Genomic DNA, 23,269 nt, shown 5'->3' on the forward strand with positions numbered 1-23,269 from the left:
TACTACGTGTATAAATTACATAGTGTATTACTACATCGTGTATAAATTACATTGTGTATTACTACATCGTGAATAAGTTACAGTGTATTACTACATCGTGTATAAATTACATGGTGTATTACTACATCGTGTATAAATTACATACTTTATTACTCCGTGTATAAATTACAAAGTGTATTACTACATCGTGTATAAGTTACATAGTGTATAAATTACGTAGTGTATTACTACATCGTGTATTGCCTCATGTCTCGAAAACTGAAAATGGCATTTTATTAACCAATTCTGTATTTTTTTCTAGATGACGGACCCAGTAACTTGGGAAGTTCCTGTTGGCAACCTGGACCACTACTACATAGTGGCAACCACTACTGCCGTCGCTGTCATCGTCGGATGTCTATATCTGCTTGTAGTTACGTACGAGTACAAAATATCTCTTTATAGGAAGAAGAAACAGAATTAAATTCCTTGCGGCAGTGAAATGTACTTTAGTTTGGGTTAAAATATGCCAACAAAATAAGGCTTACGCTGTTTTAATTACGCCAGATCCACATTTTGATTGTGATGACTTTCACAGAAAATAATAAGCGCGTTGTTATACGCAAGAAATGTAAATAGTGACCCTCTGGTATATATAAAAAAAGTTTTTATATTATATAAATAGTTCATGATCGTTCTAGTCCACTAATTGTATTGTTTATTTAAAATTATAATAAACTTCATAAAGTCAACGGTTGTGTGTTTTTCATTCCCCGTCCCTCGATGACCACCAGTTTTATTTTGAACCCCGACGCAAAAAGAGGGGAATTACAGGACAATCTGCAGACTACCCAACTACTTATAACGTAACTGTCGTATTTGAGCTCATAAGTTTTGAAAGGAATGACTAGAAAGTTTTTCGCGAAAGCACCCTCTAGTTTATTTTTGCTTCACCTGTTAACACTTCATACGCGAACAACAGTAATATGCTTTATGTTCTTAAATTGTTTGTAATATGAATGAAAAAGCAAAACCAATTTGGTCTTAGTAATGTTAAAAGCGAAAGCTTGCGTACTTTGCAACATTTCTAAATTGGTTATTATTAATATCAGCGCCATCTATCCCCCTTTTTGGAAAGTTAATGGTTTCACCACACAACGCAGTCTCAAACCCAAACTACAAACCTCGAAGTACGCATGTTGTAGAGCTTGCTATTTAGTTAGTTTTGTGTGGTTGAGATGTCGCTACTTTACGCTATTATTACGATCGTTTCGAAACCTTTGATAATGTTTACATTCGTATTTTCTTTCAGCAGAGTGTAGAAGGCAAATTGTAGATGTAGGACGAACGCTTTTGTCCTCTTTCTTACGTTTACCTCCTTTATGTTGGTTACCACCGTCGTTATGAATGATCTTAAATCGATAGTTATTGTATTGGAGCTGAATCTCGTTATTAATGCAGCAAGCAGGCCAGTGTAGAGATCCCGACGCTATGCGTTCGGTGGATAATAACGCAATATAGGACCTCCAACAAGAGAGAGTATTTGGATGCGAAACGGCTAGATACAGGAAGAGGAAGCACCGAGGTCGGGGCGGGTCGGGCACCGGGCGAACGGCCGCGGGAACTCACGCTCGCACAGATATGGATTTAAGATTAACGAGGCCACGTCAGCGCGCGCAGGGGGCATGTTTACATGCGGTGCAGGCGCGGGGGGCGGCGGGCGGATCGATTGCTGGGCGGGGCGCGGGCGCGGAGGGCGGGGCGGCCCACGGCGCGGCAGTGCTCTTTGGGGCCGCGTCCGCGCGGTCGTCGCAGTCCCGGAGTGCGGCACGCCGGAGTGTGTCCGCGGGCGCCCGGCGGCGGCGGCGAGCCTCGCGCCGCCCGCCCCCCGCCCGCCCATGCCCGCGCCAGTAGTGCGCCCGAGCGCCCCCAGTCGCCCCGCCCGAGAGCTTTGCGCGCGCGCAGTCTCGGCCGACCCGATCGCGCTGCGCCCTCGCAGGGCCAGCCACCGCGCCTGCGGCCTCTCTTTCTGTGGGCGCATCAGAGCGACGGCACAGTGCAGGAGGTACGCTGTGAGGACTACGACTCTCGCAACCGTATCCGCATAACGCGCACAGCGCACGGCTGGCGCGTCATCCCCTGCACCGAGATCTACGATTCTTTCCGCATCCCGCCGCCTCCGCCGCGTGAAAAAAAGGAACGGCGCCGGCGCCGCCGTTCGGCCCGATCTGACCGCCGACGAAGCGACCGCGCGACTGATCACCCGGCCGACCGCTCGGCTGACCATCCGGCGGATCGTCCAGCTGACCGACCAGCCCGATCACCGTGGCTGGCGCCCGACCTGGAGTCGCATATTCCCTCCCACACGATCGCAGTGCCGCGCTCAGCGCAACCATCTCCGCCACCGTCGCCGCCGCCGTCGCCACCACCGTCGCCACCGCCGTCGCCGCACCCACCGGTGCCCTCGGAGCCGACGCCGCTCGACAACCTGCTGGCTGTCGCCGAGCTGGAATTTAACCAGCAGCGCGGCTCGGACCTGCTCGAGCTGGAGACCGGCGGCGCACAGTACGGCTTCCTGCCGGAGGATCAAGTAGCTCGAGACGTCATGTCTTTCGAGCTCGGTGAACCGAAACAGAATGAAGATATGTTCTTCGATCGAAAATCGCACGTGCAGGTTGATCGAACGGACGAAAACGGTTTCCAGAGTGATATGACCCATAAAGATCTTTTCGAGACCATCAGCGAAGCTCATTACTTGCCAGAACTAGGTGGACCGCATGATGAGGCGCTGCTCGAATCACTAGTTGAAAAAGGCTGTGAAGATAACCAAATTCTAGGCCAAGCATTGGACAAACTTGCCCATTTAGTGCACGGTTCTGGAGATTACGCCGAAGAGGAAGACGACATGCTGCTCGGTAATGCGCCTGTCTCGGATATCATAGATCGATTGGAACAATCTCTCGAGTCACCGGGAAGAAGTAGCATAACTGCTGCACAAAGCTTGCTCCACTTACACAACATAACTGATCACTTCCAACCTCCAGATTCCCAGCAAAACGTTGATCATACATACATGTCGGACGAAGTATTTGAGTCGCAGGCGTCCACAGAGCGTACTATGACAACTCTCAGTACTCACACAGAAGCTACTGAAAATAGTCACATAAAATATGAGGAGAGCGTTGAAAAAACACTAGAAGACAATACTGAGGATGCCGATGCTCGCAAATATCTGTACACCAAGCAAATACCTGATCCACACGAAACCTATGACAAATCGATGGATGATCAACATTTGCAAACACTACCGGATCAAAGTGAAATGACTGCACTTAGTGACGCGCCCAATTATGGTGATAGTGCTATGTGCATAAAAAGTGAAAATATTTCTGACGATGATACTCAAGCCAAAAATATAGAAGAAACAGTTCCAATTGCGACTCTTGACTTTAAAGAACTTGAAGACAATTCAAGTAATGGTGCAGAATTAGTAGCAACAGATTTGAGCATAAAACACGTAGAGAAAAATACAACGCCTATGGTAGTCGCTAGCGTTGCTGAGACTACTAACACTATCGAAGACAATATTTCTGATAAGAGCGATGAACAACCTAAAGATTTAACTGTACATAGAAGAATGCTTACTCCGCATGCGTCGCCGAGGAGGATAGATATACCGCGAGCGCCCTCGAGGGAGTCGGACGCGATGCAATCACCGCAACCAAGTGGTATACCAGCTGTGCCATCGTCACCGGAAATATTTACTATGCCACCTACAAAAATTAAAAATACTTTATTCTTAGAAACATTACTTTCCTCATCGTCGCCTAAAATGTATACTTCTGAGGTGACAATAACAAAACAGCAATGTGAACCGTTAAATTTAGGTAAACACAGAAAATCAGCTAGCCCTACAGTCTCAAGCTGCTCTGACGAAATGAAAAAAATTAACAAAGAGTTCGGCGAACCCCCAGAAAAGAAAACAAAGTCAGTGGAATCTACCACAGAAGAGGAAGATACAGTTAAGATCGCAGTATCAGAAAATAAAGACAACAGATCCGAGCGGCAAAGGGGAGATGACGCTAGTCCGTTGAAACAATTTCAAGTTTTGAAGATGTGTCCTAATTTCAACATTCCAGATCCTTTATTAGTACCAAAAGATAAATTAGATATGATAATCGATGCTCCAGCCAGGGAAATACCGGCGTTATTGATTCAAAGACCCGAATTGAGGTTACCACAGGCATTCTCGTTCCCAGCGTTATTGCAAGATCCTAGTATTAGAGTTGTGTCACTATCACAGTTAGAAAATATGATCGCAAATAAAACACACGAACATTCAACTTCTCAACATCCAAAAGAAGTATTAGAAAAAGAACCAAAGGAAACAAATAAATCGGTGTCTACTACAACGAAAACGCCTACAAGTACCACTAATACGTCTAGTACAGAAAACGCGAAAGGGAGAGAAACGCCGACCAGTGCCAATAAATATAAGAACCAACCAAAACCCATACCGTCAATGGATGCACTGGCAGGTGACATCGACGCCGCAACGTCCGCTGCACTTAATCAAATGCTGTGGTTACCGTATCTCAGCCAACTCGAGGCTATGGCAGCGTGTTCACAAAATATGGATTTCCTGAAAGCTTTAAGTTCCTCAGGGTACTCTGGGCCCAATTACCCGGAACTATCGCAAATGTTTAATCACCCGGGTCGGTTCATGAGCCCTGCTGGATTCCCTATGATGCCACCAATGGATTATGATAATCGTATGCAATTTGCCATGTGGCAGGAGGCGATGAAACATGCGAATGCATCGGGTTCACATAAACCAAATGCTAGTAATACCCTAGAGGCACCGATGAAAGAAGTATCGTCAAAATCTAGTGATGTTCAAAATCCGTTTGTACATTCCACTAAGAACACCCAGAACAAACAACATTCGGCCGCGCGTACGAGTCCGATAGCGCATAATTATAACAGCAGCCAGCGATCAATGTCCCACAATCCGTTTTTGCAAGGCATGTACCCTGGCATGAACTCCAATATACGGCCTAATATGCCGCTGCCCGGTTTGCAAATACCCTATTTTAATCCTAATATGATGGGAAGCCAAAGATCTCCAAGAACAGGACAGCAGAAGAGTCCTACATCACCGTATTATCCGAACAATAACTATTTACAATCGGTAAAACATTCTGAGGGCCATCATCAGCGGAGTAGTAGTACGGGCTCTGTGGAGTCGCCGCGTCCGCGTATTGCTGTGAGGTCTATGAGTTCGCTGCAGAATATGATGGAGCCGCCGTCGTCGGGGCGTCCTGCTAGGGGTTCTAGTGGGTCAAGCTCGTCGAGCGGGACGCCGTCGTCGCGGCGGCGCGACGAACCGGAGGTGGGCAGCACTACGCCGCTCGGCGAGCCGCCGCCACCGCATCTGCCGCACAATCCGCACGACCCTTCATCCTTTCCATTATGGCATCCGCTGTTTGGCAAGTAAGTCATTTATTTATTTACTATGCAATAGAATTGGGAACACAATACAACTGCTGTTGTAAACATCACTAGAGGGGTAATAAGTTATGTATACTGTCCATAAAATCAGACTTGTAATGTCATCGGATATCACGTATTATAAGAACCGTTTTCACTTTACGAATTTTATTAAGTATTAAGCAGCCGTAGGTTTTCGTATGATTACGAACAAAATTCACATCTAACGCTTATTTGAACTTGGGCTTATTATTAATTGAAGAACGATGTATCGTTAAATGGTAACAATATAATGTAAGGGATTATTTTTTAAGAATTAGTTATATTGTATGACTCTTTGAGAATAATTTCCAGCGTCATACACGCATATTTAGCATATATACGTGTTATAGAATGCTCTTGTATATGCACTATTTGCGCTGTAAGTATATTGTTTAAATCACTCAATCAATTGGTAGTGATGTTTGTGTAGACGATTTTGTTTATTCCGTTTTTAAACAACTCTATAATTTAATTTTAATAACACCGAATCATAAACAATTCGCGAATTTTATTACTGAAATGTCTTGAGCATAATTAAAGTAATTTATGATATATTTTAAACTTTATTGCAGTCATTACCTACCTTAATGCTCTAAAGAGCCAAATTATTTTCTTTGGTCTTTAAAGTTAACTACCTATTTGAAATAAGATATAAGTATATATTTTAAAGAAAGTTAAATTACAAATATATACATCACAGCTATTTTGTACCTCCTCCTTGTGAAAAATTTCGTTCAGGGACGTACTGTCACTTTGCATATTTCTGCCGTCAAGTAATAATATGAGCATTACTGCGTTCCGGTTTTGACGGGTAAAGGTATTGATGAATCCACAGACATACGGGACTTGTCAACTTACTACGTCTCAGGGTGACCACGATATGAGTTTTACTGTTGAGTACCGTCTTGTATGTATATTTAAAGCTAGCTCGCTAAATGGTAAAGGAAAGCTGTAACCTGTTACAAAATTAATATTTACGTAATAATATACCAAGTACATTAACAAAAATACAAACTGAATAAGAGCGGTTACACACGGCATTTATAGGCAATTACATTGATGCAATCGCGCGTTTGTATCGATGCAATCGCGCGTTTGTATTGATGGCAGTCGCGCGCTTGCATCGCGTATGGTGACAAATAATTTACCTTTATTTCATTAAGGGTTAAATAAGAATTATAATGTTCTTGTTGAAATATATGACTACATTTTTGAAGTTCTAATATATTTATATTGAAATCACGAGACTTAATATTTGTATTTGTGACAAAAAGTAACCTACTCGTATGTCCTACTTAGGAAAAGTTATTGAGATAGCTTATATTAAGATTATCATTTCCTAAGTTTGAATCTTATATTAAAAGTATTTTAATTGAAAAGTCCTATTACAAAATTGAAGACGACGTGTTGAAAGTCGATAAAGCTCTATATACCACTAAAGTTAGTAAAGTGTATTCCATAGCATTAAAATTTATTTGAAAACAGCAACCCCTAGAGCTTCTTGCTCGTTTTATCTCAGGGAAGTCAGCACAGTGAGTGAGCAGTAGATTAAAAAAAATTCAAGAGTAAATTTATGTTACTTAGGGGATAAATTACTTTGACTTAATAGTTTTACAATTCTATATTGTTATATGTATAATCTAAAGCATAGGTTCAAGGTAAAAAATAATTCAAAACGCGTGTTTTTTATATATGTTATGCAATTTTTATCAATGCAATCGCGCGTTTGTATCGATGCATTCGCATATAAATCGCAAGTGTAGCGATGCAATCGCGCGTTTGTATCGATGCAGTCGCGCGTTTGCATCGCTGCTAGATGTCGCCATGTGTAATCACTCTAAAGAGTAAACCTACTACCACCAAGTCAATTGAGTGCGTCCGGTATGCACAAAGTGCAACTGTAAGGGACCCGACGACAGCCGAAACAAGGCAATTGCCTAGTGGCATTCAACAAATAGTGGTACTGTAATAAATAAATAAAGATTTTGTATAAATGTTATTGACACTTCAACGAAATATTTATAACTTTAAAAAAAAACCGACATCAAAAGTATGTGGAATTTTTTTTTTTAATTTTTTTTTTTTAATAACGCACACATCTCAACATAGCCCCGCACTAGGGAAACCCTGTGTCGCGGGTGCCATGGACACACACATAGACAACCACAAATTACACCCAAACTCACGAGAGAAATAAATGTAGGTCATACAAATATTTCTCCCGGCCCGGGAATCGAACCTGGGACCTCTGCGTGGCAGTCCGCCGTGGTAACCGTTCGACCACGGAGGCAGTCTTATGGAATTACATCTATTTGCCGAGTTTTATTGTAATTCGTCAACTAAAAACTATGTGGATTTCTCTAGACGAGTTAAAGAACGTCTCGGGTTACATTCCGGGCAGAACCAATTTGGGAAATTGACTTTTCTAAATTGGTTCTGATCTATTGTGTCAAACCAAAACACAGCAACACAGTGTTTTGTGATTAAAATACAAAAATCTTTTACCTCTTATTAAATGAAAAGAAATTCGTGGACAGAATTCTTTAATATCTTATGTACAAAGAAACTGACATCAAAAGTAGTGGAATCGATACGTTAAGAAGTCAGTCCAAGGATTTTATTTCTAACTACCTGAACTCAAATTTTTCCCTTGCTAATAGGGTTCATTTTGCTTGGGTCGAACTGCAGGGTCTTATATTATATTATAATTAAAGCCGTTTCAAAAATGTATATCGTATACTGTATATGCTTAGAATAATAACGCAAATTGAAGCGCGCCAAAAGGGCCTACACGAGCGGGCGGGCCGTCAGTGCTCAAGGTCAACTTCCACCGCGAACAGATCAAGAATTTTAAAAATGATGAAATGTGCTGTAAATCAGTGTAAAAATACGTCAGACAAACATAAAATAGATACTAACATCACATTCCACAAGGAAGTAACGCGTTTCAACTTGTATTTTTATATAAATATTCACTAAAACCGAACATTAACCTACTACTAAAACTAGCCTATATGAATTTGATTTTTGCCTCACTTGTGACAGTTCGTTTGATATGAAACTATCATTCTATGCGTTATTATTGTAAGTGTATATGTTCTATTTATCGTTGGTATATGTAAAGTCCCTATCGAATACAGCGGTTTTCTTGTAAAATTTAGAGGTAAGTTTGTGGTTTTTGTTTCTATCGAAAAAATGTTTAAGGAATCGTGTTTTTTTTTTCACATCGTATACTAATCAGTATCGTCAATTTTAGTATATATTTTTTCCAAAGTGATTGGTCCAACACTTTCACTGCTGTGCGGAATCAACTAAAGCCATTTGGTTTGAGATTATATAGACACAAGTTTCAGATAAGAAAACTGCTTAAACGACCACGTTATTAAACTTAAATGGCCAATTATCCATTTAGAATTTTTTTCACGGTTCCTATTGAGGTGGGATTTAATATCCCAGTGGGGTTAGGAAACTTTCAATAACTTTGCCTTTGAATTATGAAAAGCATCCCAATTTTTTCAGCAATACCGTTAATATTTCTTTACAATTTCTGTAATAAATTCCATGTTCGAAAAGTTTGTTGAATACGTAATTAATTTTATTTTTGTGTTGTTACTTTCGAAGCTCGTTGTATTTTTTTTGCGTTATTACTTGTAGTTGTCGATTTTATATTGAAATTATTTCAATTTGGAGTCCCAACTTGGGACTCAGATAATTATCAAGATCTTTGATAATTATCTGATATCAAGTTCTTTCGCGATTGTTACATGGAAATGAAATTATTTTCTTTTCGGATCTAAATCGTGTATATTTATTTTTCAAACAAATCAACGTTTCAAGCCCTTTACAGGTCCTATGGTCACGGCTTAGAGTCAGCTGTGACCATGTGACAAACCTAAATTTCGTGCTCTTTGCAGGTCCCATTGTCCCGGCTTAGAGTGAGCTGTGACCATGGGACAAACCGACGTTTCGGGTCCTTTACAGGTTCCATGATCACGGCTGAGAGTCTTGAGAAAGGGCCCGAAACATTGGTTTGTTTGATAAAAAAAAACAAATTTACGCGATTTATCCGATAATTATCCATGCTGATTCATAGTCTTCTCTTTACCACCACAGGCAATTGGTGTGGTCTGGCGCATTATTATTATAGCCTCTTATTTCCACTCAGTTTCAGATAGACGGTATAACAATAATTAACCTAAATTCCACATTTATATCTAAGCCCAAAAAAGAAGTCTAGACTATCTATTTTAGATTGCCTATATTCATAGTCTGTATATTTATTAGGTCAGTTAGGCCCGAATGGGGTTATATTCATGTGTGCCGAAATTAGCGCGGAAAAGGTTAAAGGTGTCACTTTGGACACATCAATGTATTCGAGTGGAATGTTTATTAAAAAATCAGTCAACCGTGGTCATGGGACATTTAGGGTCGTATTCTAGAACTCTACTCAATGCTCAAGTCAGGATTTGAACAGACTTGAGTATGATTTCAAGCACTGGAAATACGACCCTAATGGCAAGGACTTGAGTATGATTTTCAGTGCTCACTGCAATACTCAAGTCCTGACTTCTGGAATACGACCCTTAAACAGCGTTGATTTGTTGAACGTTGATTATTGTAGCCATGGTAGTACTGTTGAAGCTACTGTCTCTCAAGCAGAGGGCAGTGGGTTCGAATCTGGGCTCGCACCTCAACAATTAGTTAACTTCAATATTCCAAGTATTTCTCCCGTTCTAAAAATAATTTTTAATTGTTTATGCATTACTTCATACCGGTAACTGTTCCTTCAGCTGTACCAAGCACAAGTCCGTTTGGAGTACTGCTGCCACCTATGGGACGACTCTGCCACATAACAACTGTCCACCTAGGATTCCTTCGACAATCGTGTCTAAAGATTTATAGGTGACTCGGAATTAGTAGAGGCCAAGCTGCAGAACCTTGAACACCGCCGTAAATTTGCCTGTTTATCTACAGGATATATGGAGAAAGTGCGATGGAATTGCACGAATCAATTCCGCCTTCCAGGGGCTAGACGTAGACTTGGGTTCCACCCCTATGTTGTGGATATTCCGAAGATTCGCACAAAGTGTTACGCTTCCATTTATATGGCGAACAGCTATGGAGTGGAATTCCCTGCCTGCAGACTTTTTTTTTTATACATGACAGGCAGATGACTCCACTCCACCTGATGTTAAGTGGAAAGTGGTATCCAAACGCGAAGGAACCTAGTGCAGCGATGAAACCCTCACTGCACTAGCCACCTCCACCCTGCCTGTCTACAATATTTTCTGAACGTTATAACCTTTTCAAGGCAAGGGTGAAGAGGCATTATTTAGGTGTGCCTGCTCCATCGTGGACCTCATCGTCACTTTCTATCAGGTGAGATGGAGGTCAAGTACGAGTCGTAATTTTTAATTAAAAAAATGTAAGTAGTTTAAACTTTGTGCCTATTTAAACTACACACCGACAACTTATTGTCACATAAATTATACAATCTGGAGTTTACAGCACTACATTGTATTTGATCACTCTATCAAAACCAATTCACAGTGTCTACGTAGCATGAGTCGGAGTACAAATACTTCACCGACGGTCAAAACTTCACATTCCGTGTAAAGTTTCGTAGTTGAATAATCTCGACGTCTGAAACACATAACTTTGTGCCCCCAGATATGAGCGTAATACGTGCTATGTTTTTAACCGACTTCAAAAAGGAGGAGGTTCTCAATTCGTCTGTTTTTTTTGTATATATGTTACGCGATAACTCTGGTATTTGTGAACCGATTTTCATGATTCTCTTTTGTTGAAAAGAGGGTACCTCTATAGTGGTCCCATTTCATTTTGAAGAAAATCATTCACCTCTAAGGGCAGCTGATCACACATAAACATTCATTTTTATAAATAGCGCCTAAATTTTACTTAAGGCGCAATTATTTTAATGGTTGGTTTTGCTATTCTCCAATTCTAGGCGTTTTTCTCTCTCAATATACTTTGAGTAGCCAGAACCGATTTTCATTATCTCCTGTGTCAAGTCCTGTATAGTGGCGAACTAGGGGACATTTCAATAAAACTTGGCAAATACATTAATAGCAAAGTAATTCCACGTACTTTTGAAGTCGATTTTTTTAGTACTCTATACTGTAAAAATTAAAATATTTGTAAATTAAAAAGTCTTTCTTAGGTGTAATTTCTATGGCAACAGCAGAGCTCCTTATAACAGAGTTCGTCTATTCAATTCCATATACTTAGCTTTTACGTTTTAACTTAAATGGGCGTCCCGGGCACGCGGGCGAACCTGGCTTGAGTGTGGTCTAAGCGCGGCGCCCGCCTGGCTGTATTATTCAGAGGAATTAAATGTTGTTGCCTAGTAAATAGAATTCGGATTCGCCATTAATGTACACGAAGGCGTGGTAACTGGGCTTAAAAACTTTCACCTCGTGTAAATGGGCGCTAAGAGTGCTGTTGAAATTACAAGCACATAGGACTTGCCAACTTATGTCTCAGGATGATGAGCGTAGTTACAGCGCCCCATCTTTGTAAGTTAAAATTCTGACCGGCGGTATCATAAAAAAAAAACAAGATTATTGATGTCATAAAATATTTTTTAATATAACAAAAAAGGAACCTTATAGGGTCAAGAGCTCGTCAAGCTTGGCACTTAAAATTTAAATCCAACTCTATGCCGCATACGATAAGAACGGTCCAAAGTACAAAGTGTCAAGCATGACTTTACTTACAATGAGAAACTAAAAACCTAACAATCGGTCATCGGAAAGAGCGCGAAACCGGATTCATCTCCTAGTTTGCCACCCTTAGAGGTGGAACATTTTCTTTAAATTCAAATGGAACCAATGCTGAGGATCCTCTTTCTATTAAAAAATACAGATGAATTGAGAACTCCACCTTTTTTCAAGTGGTTTTAAAAGGTCGTGTCGTCCCTCAATCACTAACAGAAATATCAGACATTTTTGTCGTAAATGTATAAGTTATGCGATCGTACTAAGCTCTCATAAAACTATTAGTTGTGAATAAAAGTAATGATCTTTATTATTATTATTTTTTTTGTTTATTAAGGCTTTGGCAAAGCCATCAGCCTAAACATGAAGTTTAATAAAATTGTTTCTGTAAATATGGCCGCCACAAAGAGGATAGGCAATTTGAGGCGGCGTGCTTAGATTGATTCCTTAAAACGGGCCGATACGGGTATTTTAGTTCGAGATTCGTATAATTTCGCGTTTTAATCGTCGATTAAGGCACAATAGCACTATCCTATTCCACTTTAAACAAGATTTCACAAAATAATTGAAAGTCAAAATAAAACGACACTTTTCCCTCCAAAATGCCCAGAGCGAATTGATCTATAATATTCTCCAACGTGATGAAGGACAGCGATCTCCTTTTATAAATAAAGTCTTTTCACACTTAAGACTTTCCAGTGTTTAAAGTGTTTGCGATTTCAAACATGCATTCAAGGTGCGGACTGATTATAACACTTGAGTCAACACTTGGAATAATCGCTTCTGGAGGTCAATCACCTTTGTGCACTTGAGAATAAGTACTTGAAATTTATTTGCTGATTTTTAATTAATTAAATGAATGTGTTACGTGATTCCTGTAGTTTTAAACCTATTTTACGCGTTTACTCTGGCATTAGTGAACCAAAGTCTGTGTTTCTTTTCTTGTTGGAAATGTGGGTTCTTAGTAGTGGTCCCATTTAAATTTGAAGAAAACATTCCACCTCAAAGGGTGGCAAATTAGTCGATAAAACTTGGCAAATGGATACAACTCCACAAACTTTTGAGTCGAATTTTTTTTACAAAAAAGTTATAAGATCAGGTGGTAGGCGATTCGTTCTAGTGCCACACAAACCTTTATATTGCTAAAAAAACGATTGTTTACAATAGAAAATGTTATGCCTGGATTTAATAGTTTAAAAACATAACTTTTAGCTTATTAGTGGCACGATAACGTTCAAATATTAACTTTAAATACAATACTTACTTTAATTACTGTAGGGAACTACTTTTCTGCACACAAGTTCATGGATTTTTTTTATTTTACGCGGGGAAATCCATCATGGATACCTTTTCGGCGTCTTACTTTCTCAAACTCGTATTCTAAGTTACTGAAATGCAAAAAATGGATTGTATATGTTACCGGAAATGTATGAAATCTAGGAATTGTATACAAATCCTAGGAAATGTGTACAATTCCGAAGCTATCTAGGAAATGTATAAAATATTGTTTCAAAAACTATTTGTTACATAAATTTCCCAGAAAATGTGTGCAATTCCTAGGAATTGTATATAATTCCAATATCGTATTAGGAAATGTATAAAAATAATGCTTTCTGTAATAAATAATAATAATAATAATAAACACGTTGTTAAAATGAGAATAATATTTTTTATTAAAGCACTCATTGCCCAGAGGGACTTCCGCGTTTGTATAAAAAAACCTAACTTAACCTAAATAATCCGTTTCGTTTCTGCCCAGATGGACTTCCGCGTTTGTATAAAAAAAACCTAACTTAACCTAAATAATCCGATTCGTTTCTGGGAATGTGTCTAATATAATTTATTTTACACATTTCCGTACGATTTTAGGAATTACATACATTTCCTAGGAATTGTATACAATGACGGATTACATACATTTCCGGTAACATATATACAAACAATACAAATACTTGATAAGAAATTTTAAGTAAATAGAAAGTTTTGCCGTCTCCTGAATAATCACTCTTTATAAGATACGAGTTTTCGAAAGCAAGGCGACGTTTTGTCTCGGGATCACAGACGGAAGGGTATGTGAGACTTTTGTTCACTAAAACCCCGCGGCACCCGTCTCAGCACCACGTGCTGGGTCTTGAGGGCGCCGAAGCATTCTTGCAAGACCCAGCGGTGCCTACCCGGTTCCGGGTTCACCTCGCTAAGAAAAGAGAGGAGCTATAACAAGTAGCTTATGTTTATATATCTGTTCTGTGTATTTGTTTATGTTTGGTATTTATTTAAATAACTTTTTATTACCCAAATAAATTTTTGGTTTTTTTGACAGAATAACATTTATGACAGAATAACAGCGAGAGCTATGTAATCAGCATAGCCTCAGAGGCCGAGTCACGGACTCTTTTGACATGCTTTTATTTTTTTTTATATTTTGTTTTTTTTAATTTGAATTGAATTTATTTTTATTATTTTTTTGTAGTTTTGTTTGAAATTTATACCAAATAAAGCCTATTTTATTTTTTTATTCTAATCCTTCCTTCATAGCCTACTGAGAGGCGCGCGCGGGTGCACGCGATACCACCTCGAGCCACACGCAGACGACAAACGTGTATCCCCACGTTCATCGCCGTCCGCACAGATTCTAGACTCACGTTATCTTTCCATTCATCTTTATCTAACACGTGTCTACAATTTTCTAATATAACTTTACAATTAAAATACTTTTAATGTTAGTTTTAAACGTAGGAAATAATAATCTTAATGCATGCTCCGGAATGTTAGTGTAAAACGTATACAGTTCCCCATAAAGACGTAGACATAGACGTAGGGTACAGGATCTTCTACATTTACATAAATTGCTTCACGGCAGCCTTAAATCGTCAACGCTTCTGTCCCATATTAATTTTAACATCAAGTGCAATCCACGACGCCTTCCTAGACCATTCGTATTGAATGTTTATACTAATAATACTTCTTTTTACAACCCTTTGACGAGAATGTGTCGTGCTTACAATGACCTTATGGCTGACCCTGGCGATGATTTAGGGATGGATATATTTGATGGTAATGTTAAAAGATTTCGCAATCGAATCCACAACCACCACGGTTTCTCTCTTTCATGGTTATAGTCATAGCAATTCTATTTTATTTAAGGTTACAGTTTTATTTGTGCCTAAGTATTTTATATTAATTTACAAACAATTTATATTTCAAACAAAATTGTTTACTCATGATTGGTCATGCTGTATGTACATGTTTAGGTTTACATTCAAGAGTAGAACTAGTAGTAATGTTTAAGCTTTGGTTAAGGAGTGAATGTAAACTGTTTTGTACATCTAATAAATAAATAATAAAAAAAAAAGGTTCGTTTACTTTAGTTAAACGAACTCGTGGTACCATGAGTTTGGACTTAGTTCTAAGGTTAATATTATAGATATTTTCTTCCTGTATGTATCTTACTAATATACGGGCATACAAAGCGCTGTACATTCCAGGCGCAGTGCTGTCAAACGCTTTCCATTAAGTCGTCTCAATGTTGCATTTCGTAGCTCCTTGTGAAACAGTTCTTCCAGGGAAGTGCTCATAACCAGAACCGTTAGCAGTCATAACCGGAACGCAGTGGTTGTTCACTTTACTGCCTGACGGCGGAAATAGATAAGGTGACAGTACTGGACGAATACTTTCACAACGTGCTCTTATTGCTACTAGACCGTCTGTAACACTGACTAGCAAATGTTGGTGGCATAGGGTCACGTTTCACATATGACGAAGGACATTATGGCGAATGTCATCTGCCCTAAACTTGAGGAGGTTAAGGGGGAACGTGGCGATCAACTCCTGAGATATATGTAAATAAATACATGTGATGGAACGAGCAAGTCGTTCGCTTGGTGGTAAGCGATACACCTGTCCATACCAGTTGCAGTGTCGCTCAGAGCTTTAAGCACAAAGATCTGAGTGGCACTGCACTTATGTCACCTTGAGACAAAAGTTAACAAATCCTATATGCCTGTACTTTCACCAGAACGCAGTGAGCATTACTGCTTGGCGGCAGAACTTCTCTCGACAAACTCTGTCACAAGGTGCTCTACTACTACAAAAACTCTGTATTTGTAGATTGTCGAACAAGTAAAATACGTCGTACATTATCATACACTTGTATGACAACGTGCTAAGTGTTAACATTTAATACAATATCGATAAGAAGTAGAAAGGGCGTAATAGTCACTGTAACGAGTTTAAAAGCCGAATGAAAAACAACTTATAAACTTAAACTTAGGGCGCTAAAACTAATTTAGAAAAGTTAATTTCCCAAATTGGTCCTACCGGGAATCGAACCCGGGACCTCCGCATCCAGCGCCCACAATGTAAACCATTAAGCCACCGAGATCATCAAAATAAAATAAATTTTTATTTACGTTCGAAGGCAACAACATTCAAATTCCTCGGAAATAATGTAACCGCGCGGCTGTCGCGTAGACCAGAGACAAGCCAGTCTCGTCCGCACACCATATTTATGTATTTGCTCATTTAAATTAAAACGTAAATGCTTGATTAATTGTTTGATTAACTTGATGAACAGTTGTGTGTCGTCATGTCGTATACTGTATTGTATTTTTTGTTACGTTTGATATACGTATCTATTTGTGTTCATTTCCGTTCTATGTCTCACTCCTTTGAGGGCTCTATTTCCCTTTCTTCTCTTCTCTATTTACTTAGCTTTTACGTTTTAACTTAAATGAGCGTCCCGGGCACGCGGGCGAGTCTAGCTTGAAATTGGTCTACACGGCGGCCGCACGAAATCTATCGCCTCGTGTGATTGGTCGCTTATCCTCCAAAACCGGAACGCAATAACGCTCGTATTACCTACTGTTTGGTAGAAGGTAAGAGATCTTTTACAAGAAGCTCTACTGCTACTACTTGTGTTTTTTGTGTGGAAAATATGGATCCAAGAGGGACTTAGAAAACCGAGAGAACCCCAGCAGTAAATAAATTGGTAATACAGTAGATAAATTAATTATTAACATCCATTACTCTAGTCCAAGCATGACTCACTGAGATGTAGGTCGTATTACGTTTAAAGGCGAGGTGTCGACCTACATTCAGGGTATAATTTGCTGTCATTAGACTCCATTACTTGAATAGTTGAATACGAGTAAAGTAATGGATAAAGGGCGGTTGGTTTCTGTGATTTTCTTGCTTCAGTTACTGTTAGAAGTCGATACTTTAACTTTTACTTTGGAAAAAATACATAGTATTTTTCTTTGTATTTTATTTGATCTTTGTATTAATGACATCATTTTTTTATTTTTATAATACCAAGTGACGGGTGGAACAAGTCGTGCGCCTGGTGGTAAGCGACACGCCTATTCATAACAGTTGACGTGCCATTCAGAGCTTAAAATCTCAAAGATCTTCTAGGCACCGCCACTGCGCCCTGAGACGTATATTGACAAGTCCCATGTGCCTGTAATTTTTAACCAGCTGTAACCAGCACCATTACCTTTGTAAACCGGAACGCAGTAATGCCCATATTACTGCTTGGCGGCATAAATGTGTAAGATGGCAGTACTTCCCTGGACGAACTCTTTTACAACGAGCTCTACTGCTCTTAAAACATAAAATAAATACATTAAATATCATGAAATAATGACCATTTTTTAGAACGCATAAATTAACGATATTTATGTGCTAGAATATTTTCGCCAACTTTATAGAATACATTTTCTATAAAACACAGTCACAACAGTCAGGAGAAATCGGATACATACTCGCTTAACACTTCACACTTTCTACCGTTCCTACAATAACCGGCAAAGAGTTTAGGTTAAATTTTAACTGTAAAACCCGCTGCAAACAGGATTCTCTAAAAAAGGAGAACCTGCTATAATCCATATAACGGGTAGGTAAGATGGTAGTCTCAGAAAACCTGCAATCTCATTGTATTTTCTCTATGGAATCAAAGAGAGTCGATGGAAAGGATAATGTCTAGACAATTTCACTAAAAAATACGAAAACTTTCAGACGTCGAAACAACTAGATTACTTCAACTACTTTCACAATTTAATGACATACGGCATTCTGCTTTGGGGTAATGCCGCCGATATTAATAGAATATTTGTCCTGCAGAAACGTTCGGTTAGGGCAATTTACAATCTGGGCCCCAGAGTGTCTTCGAGAGATACGAGTAAGTTAAAAGAGATTAACATTCTCACACTAACGTCACAGTACATTTATGAAAATTTTATTTATATTAAGAAAAATATTGAATTTTTTAAGAAAAATAGTGACAGACATTACATTAATACGTGGTATAAAAATAAACAAGCTGTTCTTGACAGTTGTCTTTACAAAGACTCAAATTCATTTAAGGGCTTATACGCTTCTATAATAAGATTTCGATTGATATTCAAAATTTGCCATTTGCGAGGTTTAAAACTATAGTGAAATAAAAAGGTTATTATACAACTTCTGCGTGCTTGGATGACAAAAATCCGTGGTAATAACCTGTTTAGCTCTTGCAGGTAGTCTCGATCTAAGATGTTCAAATTAAATATTCTAATGAAAAATGTATTGAACGTATATTTACAAAGAGCAACCCCTAGGGTTTCTTGCTCAGTCTTCTCAAGGGAATTTGTCTTACGAACGAGCAGAAGGGACGGTTTCAAGTGTAATTTGCTTACGAAACAAAGATTATTTGACTTTAACTTTGACACTAATTGCCTGGTCTCAGAGTAGAGCATTTCTTGCTCTATGAAGAACTTTGTGAAGACAACCTGTTAGAACAAATTGTTGATTTTGGTTCGTATTAATATTATCACTATATATATCTGTGTATTGCATCTATTACTATATTTTACGAGAAAATTTCTGTCCGGAAATGTGATGCAAACCAACCAACAGGCTGAGAAAAATAAAGTAAATAATCTCAGTACAAAGTACTAAAAAACCGACCTCAAAAATTTGTGGAATTACGTCTATTTGCCAAATGGACATGGGACCATTAGGTACTAACGCACCCTCTTTCCAACAAGAAAAGAATCGAAGAGAAGAGTTATAGCGTAATATAGGTACGTAAAAAGACACAGTCGAATTCAGAACCTTCTCTTTTTTTCAAATCGGTTAATAATAATAATACGCACTATCATAGCCCTGCACTAGGGAAACTCTGTATCGCGGGTGCCATGGACACACACATAGGCAACCATAAATTTGCATTTCACCCGGCCCAGGAATCGAACCCGGGACGGAGGCAATCGAATCATAACATTTTCATAATTGTACAGTCATCATTTCATTTCATTCATTTAACTACCTCTGTAGACGAATGATTAATATACTGGACTGCCACACAGGAGGTAAATATGTAATATAGAAAAAAAATCTGCCTAACTCTCCCCTTTTAATTAAAAGTAGAAAATTTGGTTTTAAAGCTACACAGTGTCCATGCTGGCATTTTCGACATCAAAGCTCATGTTGTTCGATAGTCAAAAAAGTTAGTTTCTTTTTATTCCGTATGCCGTGTTCTGTCAAAGGGTTAACATATACCTGTAAAGCATATTGAAATAAGACCAAGGAAGAAGAAAAACAAAAAGTGTCTTAAACCTCGATTAGGTATCAACGATATCAACCTTTTGAAATACTATGAAATTGTGATAATGATTGAATTGAATGATGTCGTAGTTATAATAGTTTAAATTTTACCCTGTTGGGATGTCATTGAAACTTACCTATCTATTATTGCAAGTTACGACGTTTTGATATTATATTGAAATTTTAATCAGTGTGCTGCCATCTAGCAGTCAATAGCAAAACGATGACGAATTCGAAATGTTTACTTAGTTTTACCAAAAAACAAGCGACGTTTAAGATTTACTTTCGTTTCTTGTAACAAACAATAATTACGATAAACAGAAAATTGAAAATTTTTAAAATTGAATAAAATAGGACTTATCTGTGATATCAAACACCACCACAGATAATATTACAATCATTTTTACACTCCAAAATAGTAAAACAAGGCGTTTTTCCACGAAATTCGAGGTTTTGTCCGACAAGTTCACGATGAATTTTAAAGTCAATTTCACACGTAAATTCCGAGAAACTCAGAGGTGCAAGGCCGGATTCGAACCCACGACCCTCTGGTTGAGAGGCAGTAGGTCAAACAATTAGGCTACCACCGCTACAAACAACAACAAAACAAAATCTTATGACTAATTATAATCTAGTCTTTTTACAACACTAATAAAAGTAACTTAATACAAAGAAATTGTCCATCGACAAAATATCTTTTATTTGTATTGTCTAGTAGCTGTAACGCCTCTATGTTCACGTGATGATGAAGTCTAGTAATAATGTCGTAATGAAATAAAGTCTAATGTAAAATAATAACGTGACAACCCTACACGCTTTGAGCGAACTACACCGAAAAGCCAGGAGTTGCCCTACTGGCTCTTACTTTTACTACGGTACTAGCCTAATTACCGATACTTTTTACATCAGAAAGGACTGTTTCAAAATGGAATATTAAATAATGCTTTGATGTTAGGTTGTCAAACAAATTTCTAGGTAACCTATCTAGCCTATCTAGGTCAACAATTAATTATACTTAACTGTGGGACGGAGACGTCTTGTGTTTTATTTCCGTTCTATAATAACTGCTTTGAGTGATATTAAATCGATAGTACAGATATGAACGAAAGCTGTACTGCGCGATATTAAGTTTTAAATATTATTTAGAATAGAATAGAAATCATTTATTCTGTATAAGAGCACAGTACACACTCATAGGATTACTAATACAAAGCAAAATTGAAAGCACAACATGACATTACAAACTATTTAACAATCTACGAGAATGAAAGAAAAGAAGAAAAAATAAATTCAAAAATAAAACAGAAGAAAACTGAAATAAGTAATTAACGTAACGAATAATAATTAACAAAACTGGCAGCGTATGCGCTGTGAGGTTGGAATCCGTCAGCCTAGTGTGTTGCGACTCTGTTTTTCAGTGGAACCGGTAACAGAAGTACGCATGGCACGAACGTAGCAGATGTAGAACTAGATTACGTAGTCATAAGCACTATTTCAACAGAATAATGTGTATATTATTTAACATTTTTTTTGTTGTAACTAAGTCAGTAAATCACATTTAAGTAATTATTTAAAAATCTGATTATAACTAAATAAACAACTTAACGAATTAACAAGTGACAAAATGCAAAAATATTTATTTAATAAGTACTCGTATATTTAACTCTCTCTTGCTTCATGTAACAGTAGAGCTCTTAGAGCTCCAAATATCTTACCCAATTTTTACCGTCAAGCAGTAATACAAGCATTACTGCGTTCCGCTTTTGAAGGGTAAGGGTGCTGATGAAATTACAGGCACATGGGACTTGTCATGTCTCAGGGTGACGGGCGCAATGGCAATGCCCCTTTAGACCTTAGCGTTTTAAAGTTCTAAGTGGCACTGGAACTGCTATGCATAGGCGTGTTATTTACCACCAGGCCAAAAAAATATCATTGTTGTTAGGTTATGTTCTCCTATTTCTTTGTGGACAAGCAAATATCTACGGCCCGTGTAGCCTAGCCTTTAGTCTTAATTCCGTGTTAAATGGCCGAAACCAAGTGAAGTTAAGGAATTACCGTGTACAACAAAAAAAAAACAATGCATCCTTTGTCGTAATTCAAAAGAGGATAGGTTGCTATCCTCCAGGTTAATGAGAGGTTTTCCAAGTCGAACATTTTGAATATAATATAACATCATGCATCAGTTGAATAAAAACAATATTACCGAGCTTTCGCCAATTTCAGCATAGCAATGACAAATAAAAATAATAGCCAAGATTCCTTAATGTCGCTGAACTAAGAAGGAAAAGAGGAAGGAAGAGGAAATTTAAAATAAAAGTGTAAAGTGTGATGTCCGGGTGCACTATAAATTATTTATTTTCACTTGTTTTTTTAGTAATTTATTATTAAATTGTGGCCTGCATACCGGTTTTATGGAGGATAAATATTAGTGATGCAACGGAAGTGTCATAACGGAAACAAAAACACCTCAAAATGCCAAAAGTAAATCTTAATAGAAGTGCTAAGGCTTGATTTTGGTTCATAATTGCATTTAAAACGACACAAAACTGGTAAAATTCCCGTGCGGATCAGGGGCACGGCATCGCGAAAGTTAAAAACTTCGAATAACAGTTTTGTTATAAAAATTGCGGAAATAGAAACGGAAACAGATTTGAAAAGGCGTGCGGAACTTCCGCAATTGCGGAAGCAGAAACACAGAGATAGACATTTCTATCTTACTTAAGTGATTTCATAAATATCACTTGAGTACACAACAATGAATACCCACTGATTGCAAATGATTTAAGCGTCATACAATTTTCCATCTATTATATAATAAAAATTACTTAACATTTAAGTGTTACAGGTTAAGTGAGCTCCAAAACAGACGTTTTGACGTATTTCGATTGCAGGGAAAATCTGTTTTGCCTGTGATCGAAATAAAAAACACTTTTAACGTGCTATCTAACATGACCGTATTATAACCAAGAGTACGAACTATTCTATTAAATATTCCGATATCTGCTGATACAACCCCTACGCACTAAACCAAGCCATAACGTTTCTGATTGGATGCCATTGACGTCACGTTATCATGTCGTGTTCAGACGGTGATGTGAAGCTGTTATCTCGGTGACACAATTCGCGTTGAAGGTCACCAGAGCGAATTTAAAAGCAATGCATAAAATTACATTTTTAATAGATTTTTTTTCTGAAAATAAGAGACAATCTCACCTATGTGACCGATGATGGTACGCGTTTGCCTAAAAAAATGCCTATTCGCTGTAGAGGCCAATCATTTAGTAGCAGTAGAGCTCTTTTTTTTTCTTTTTTTTGTGACTCGGCAAAATGACTGCACCGCGCCTGATGGTAAGTGCGAATACAGTCCAGAGATGAGAGTAACGGATGGAAAACACAAATATCTTCACTCCGTCACTATCATTTTGCCGATCTGGCCA

The 23,269-nt window shown here is 38.5% G+C and overlaps 1 protein-coding gene across 2 annotated transcripts in view; it reads left to right on the plus strand.

Annotated features, from left to right (window-relative positions):
* Positions 1-1,872: 1,872 nt before the first annotated feature.
* Positions 1,873-23,269, plus strand: part of LOC113236020 — a 242,628-nt gene continuing 221,231 nt past the window's right edge. The window contains exons 1-2 of one of the 2 annotated variants that reach the window (XM_026471951.1): positions 1,873-5,472; positions 14,784-15,242. In XM_026471951.1, the coding sequence (XP_026327736.1) occupies positions 2,585-5,472; positions 14,784-14,943 (3,048 nt within the window). In that variant the 5' untranslated portion in view covers positions 1,873-2,584 and the 3' untranslated portion in view covers positions 14,944-15,242. Of the gene's footprint in view, positions 5,473-14,783; positions 15,243-23,269 lie in introns of those variants that run through there. The other variant, XM_026471952.1, reaches the window with a different exon arrangement.

The sequence above is a fragment of the Hyposmocoma kahamanoa genome, unplaced genomic scaffold (genome assembly GCF_003589595.1).
Source record: "Hyposmocoma kahamanoa isolate Upper Pololo Valley unplaced genomic scaffold, ASM358959v1 88, whole genome shotgun sequence".
Classification (NCBI taxonomy): domain Eukaryota; kingdom Metazoa; phylum Arthropoda; class Insecta; order Lepidoptera; family Cosmopterigidae; genus Hyposmocoma; species Hyposmocoma kahamanoa.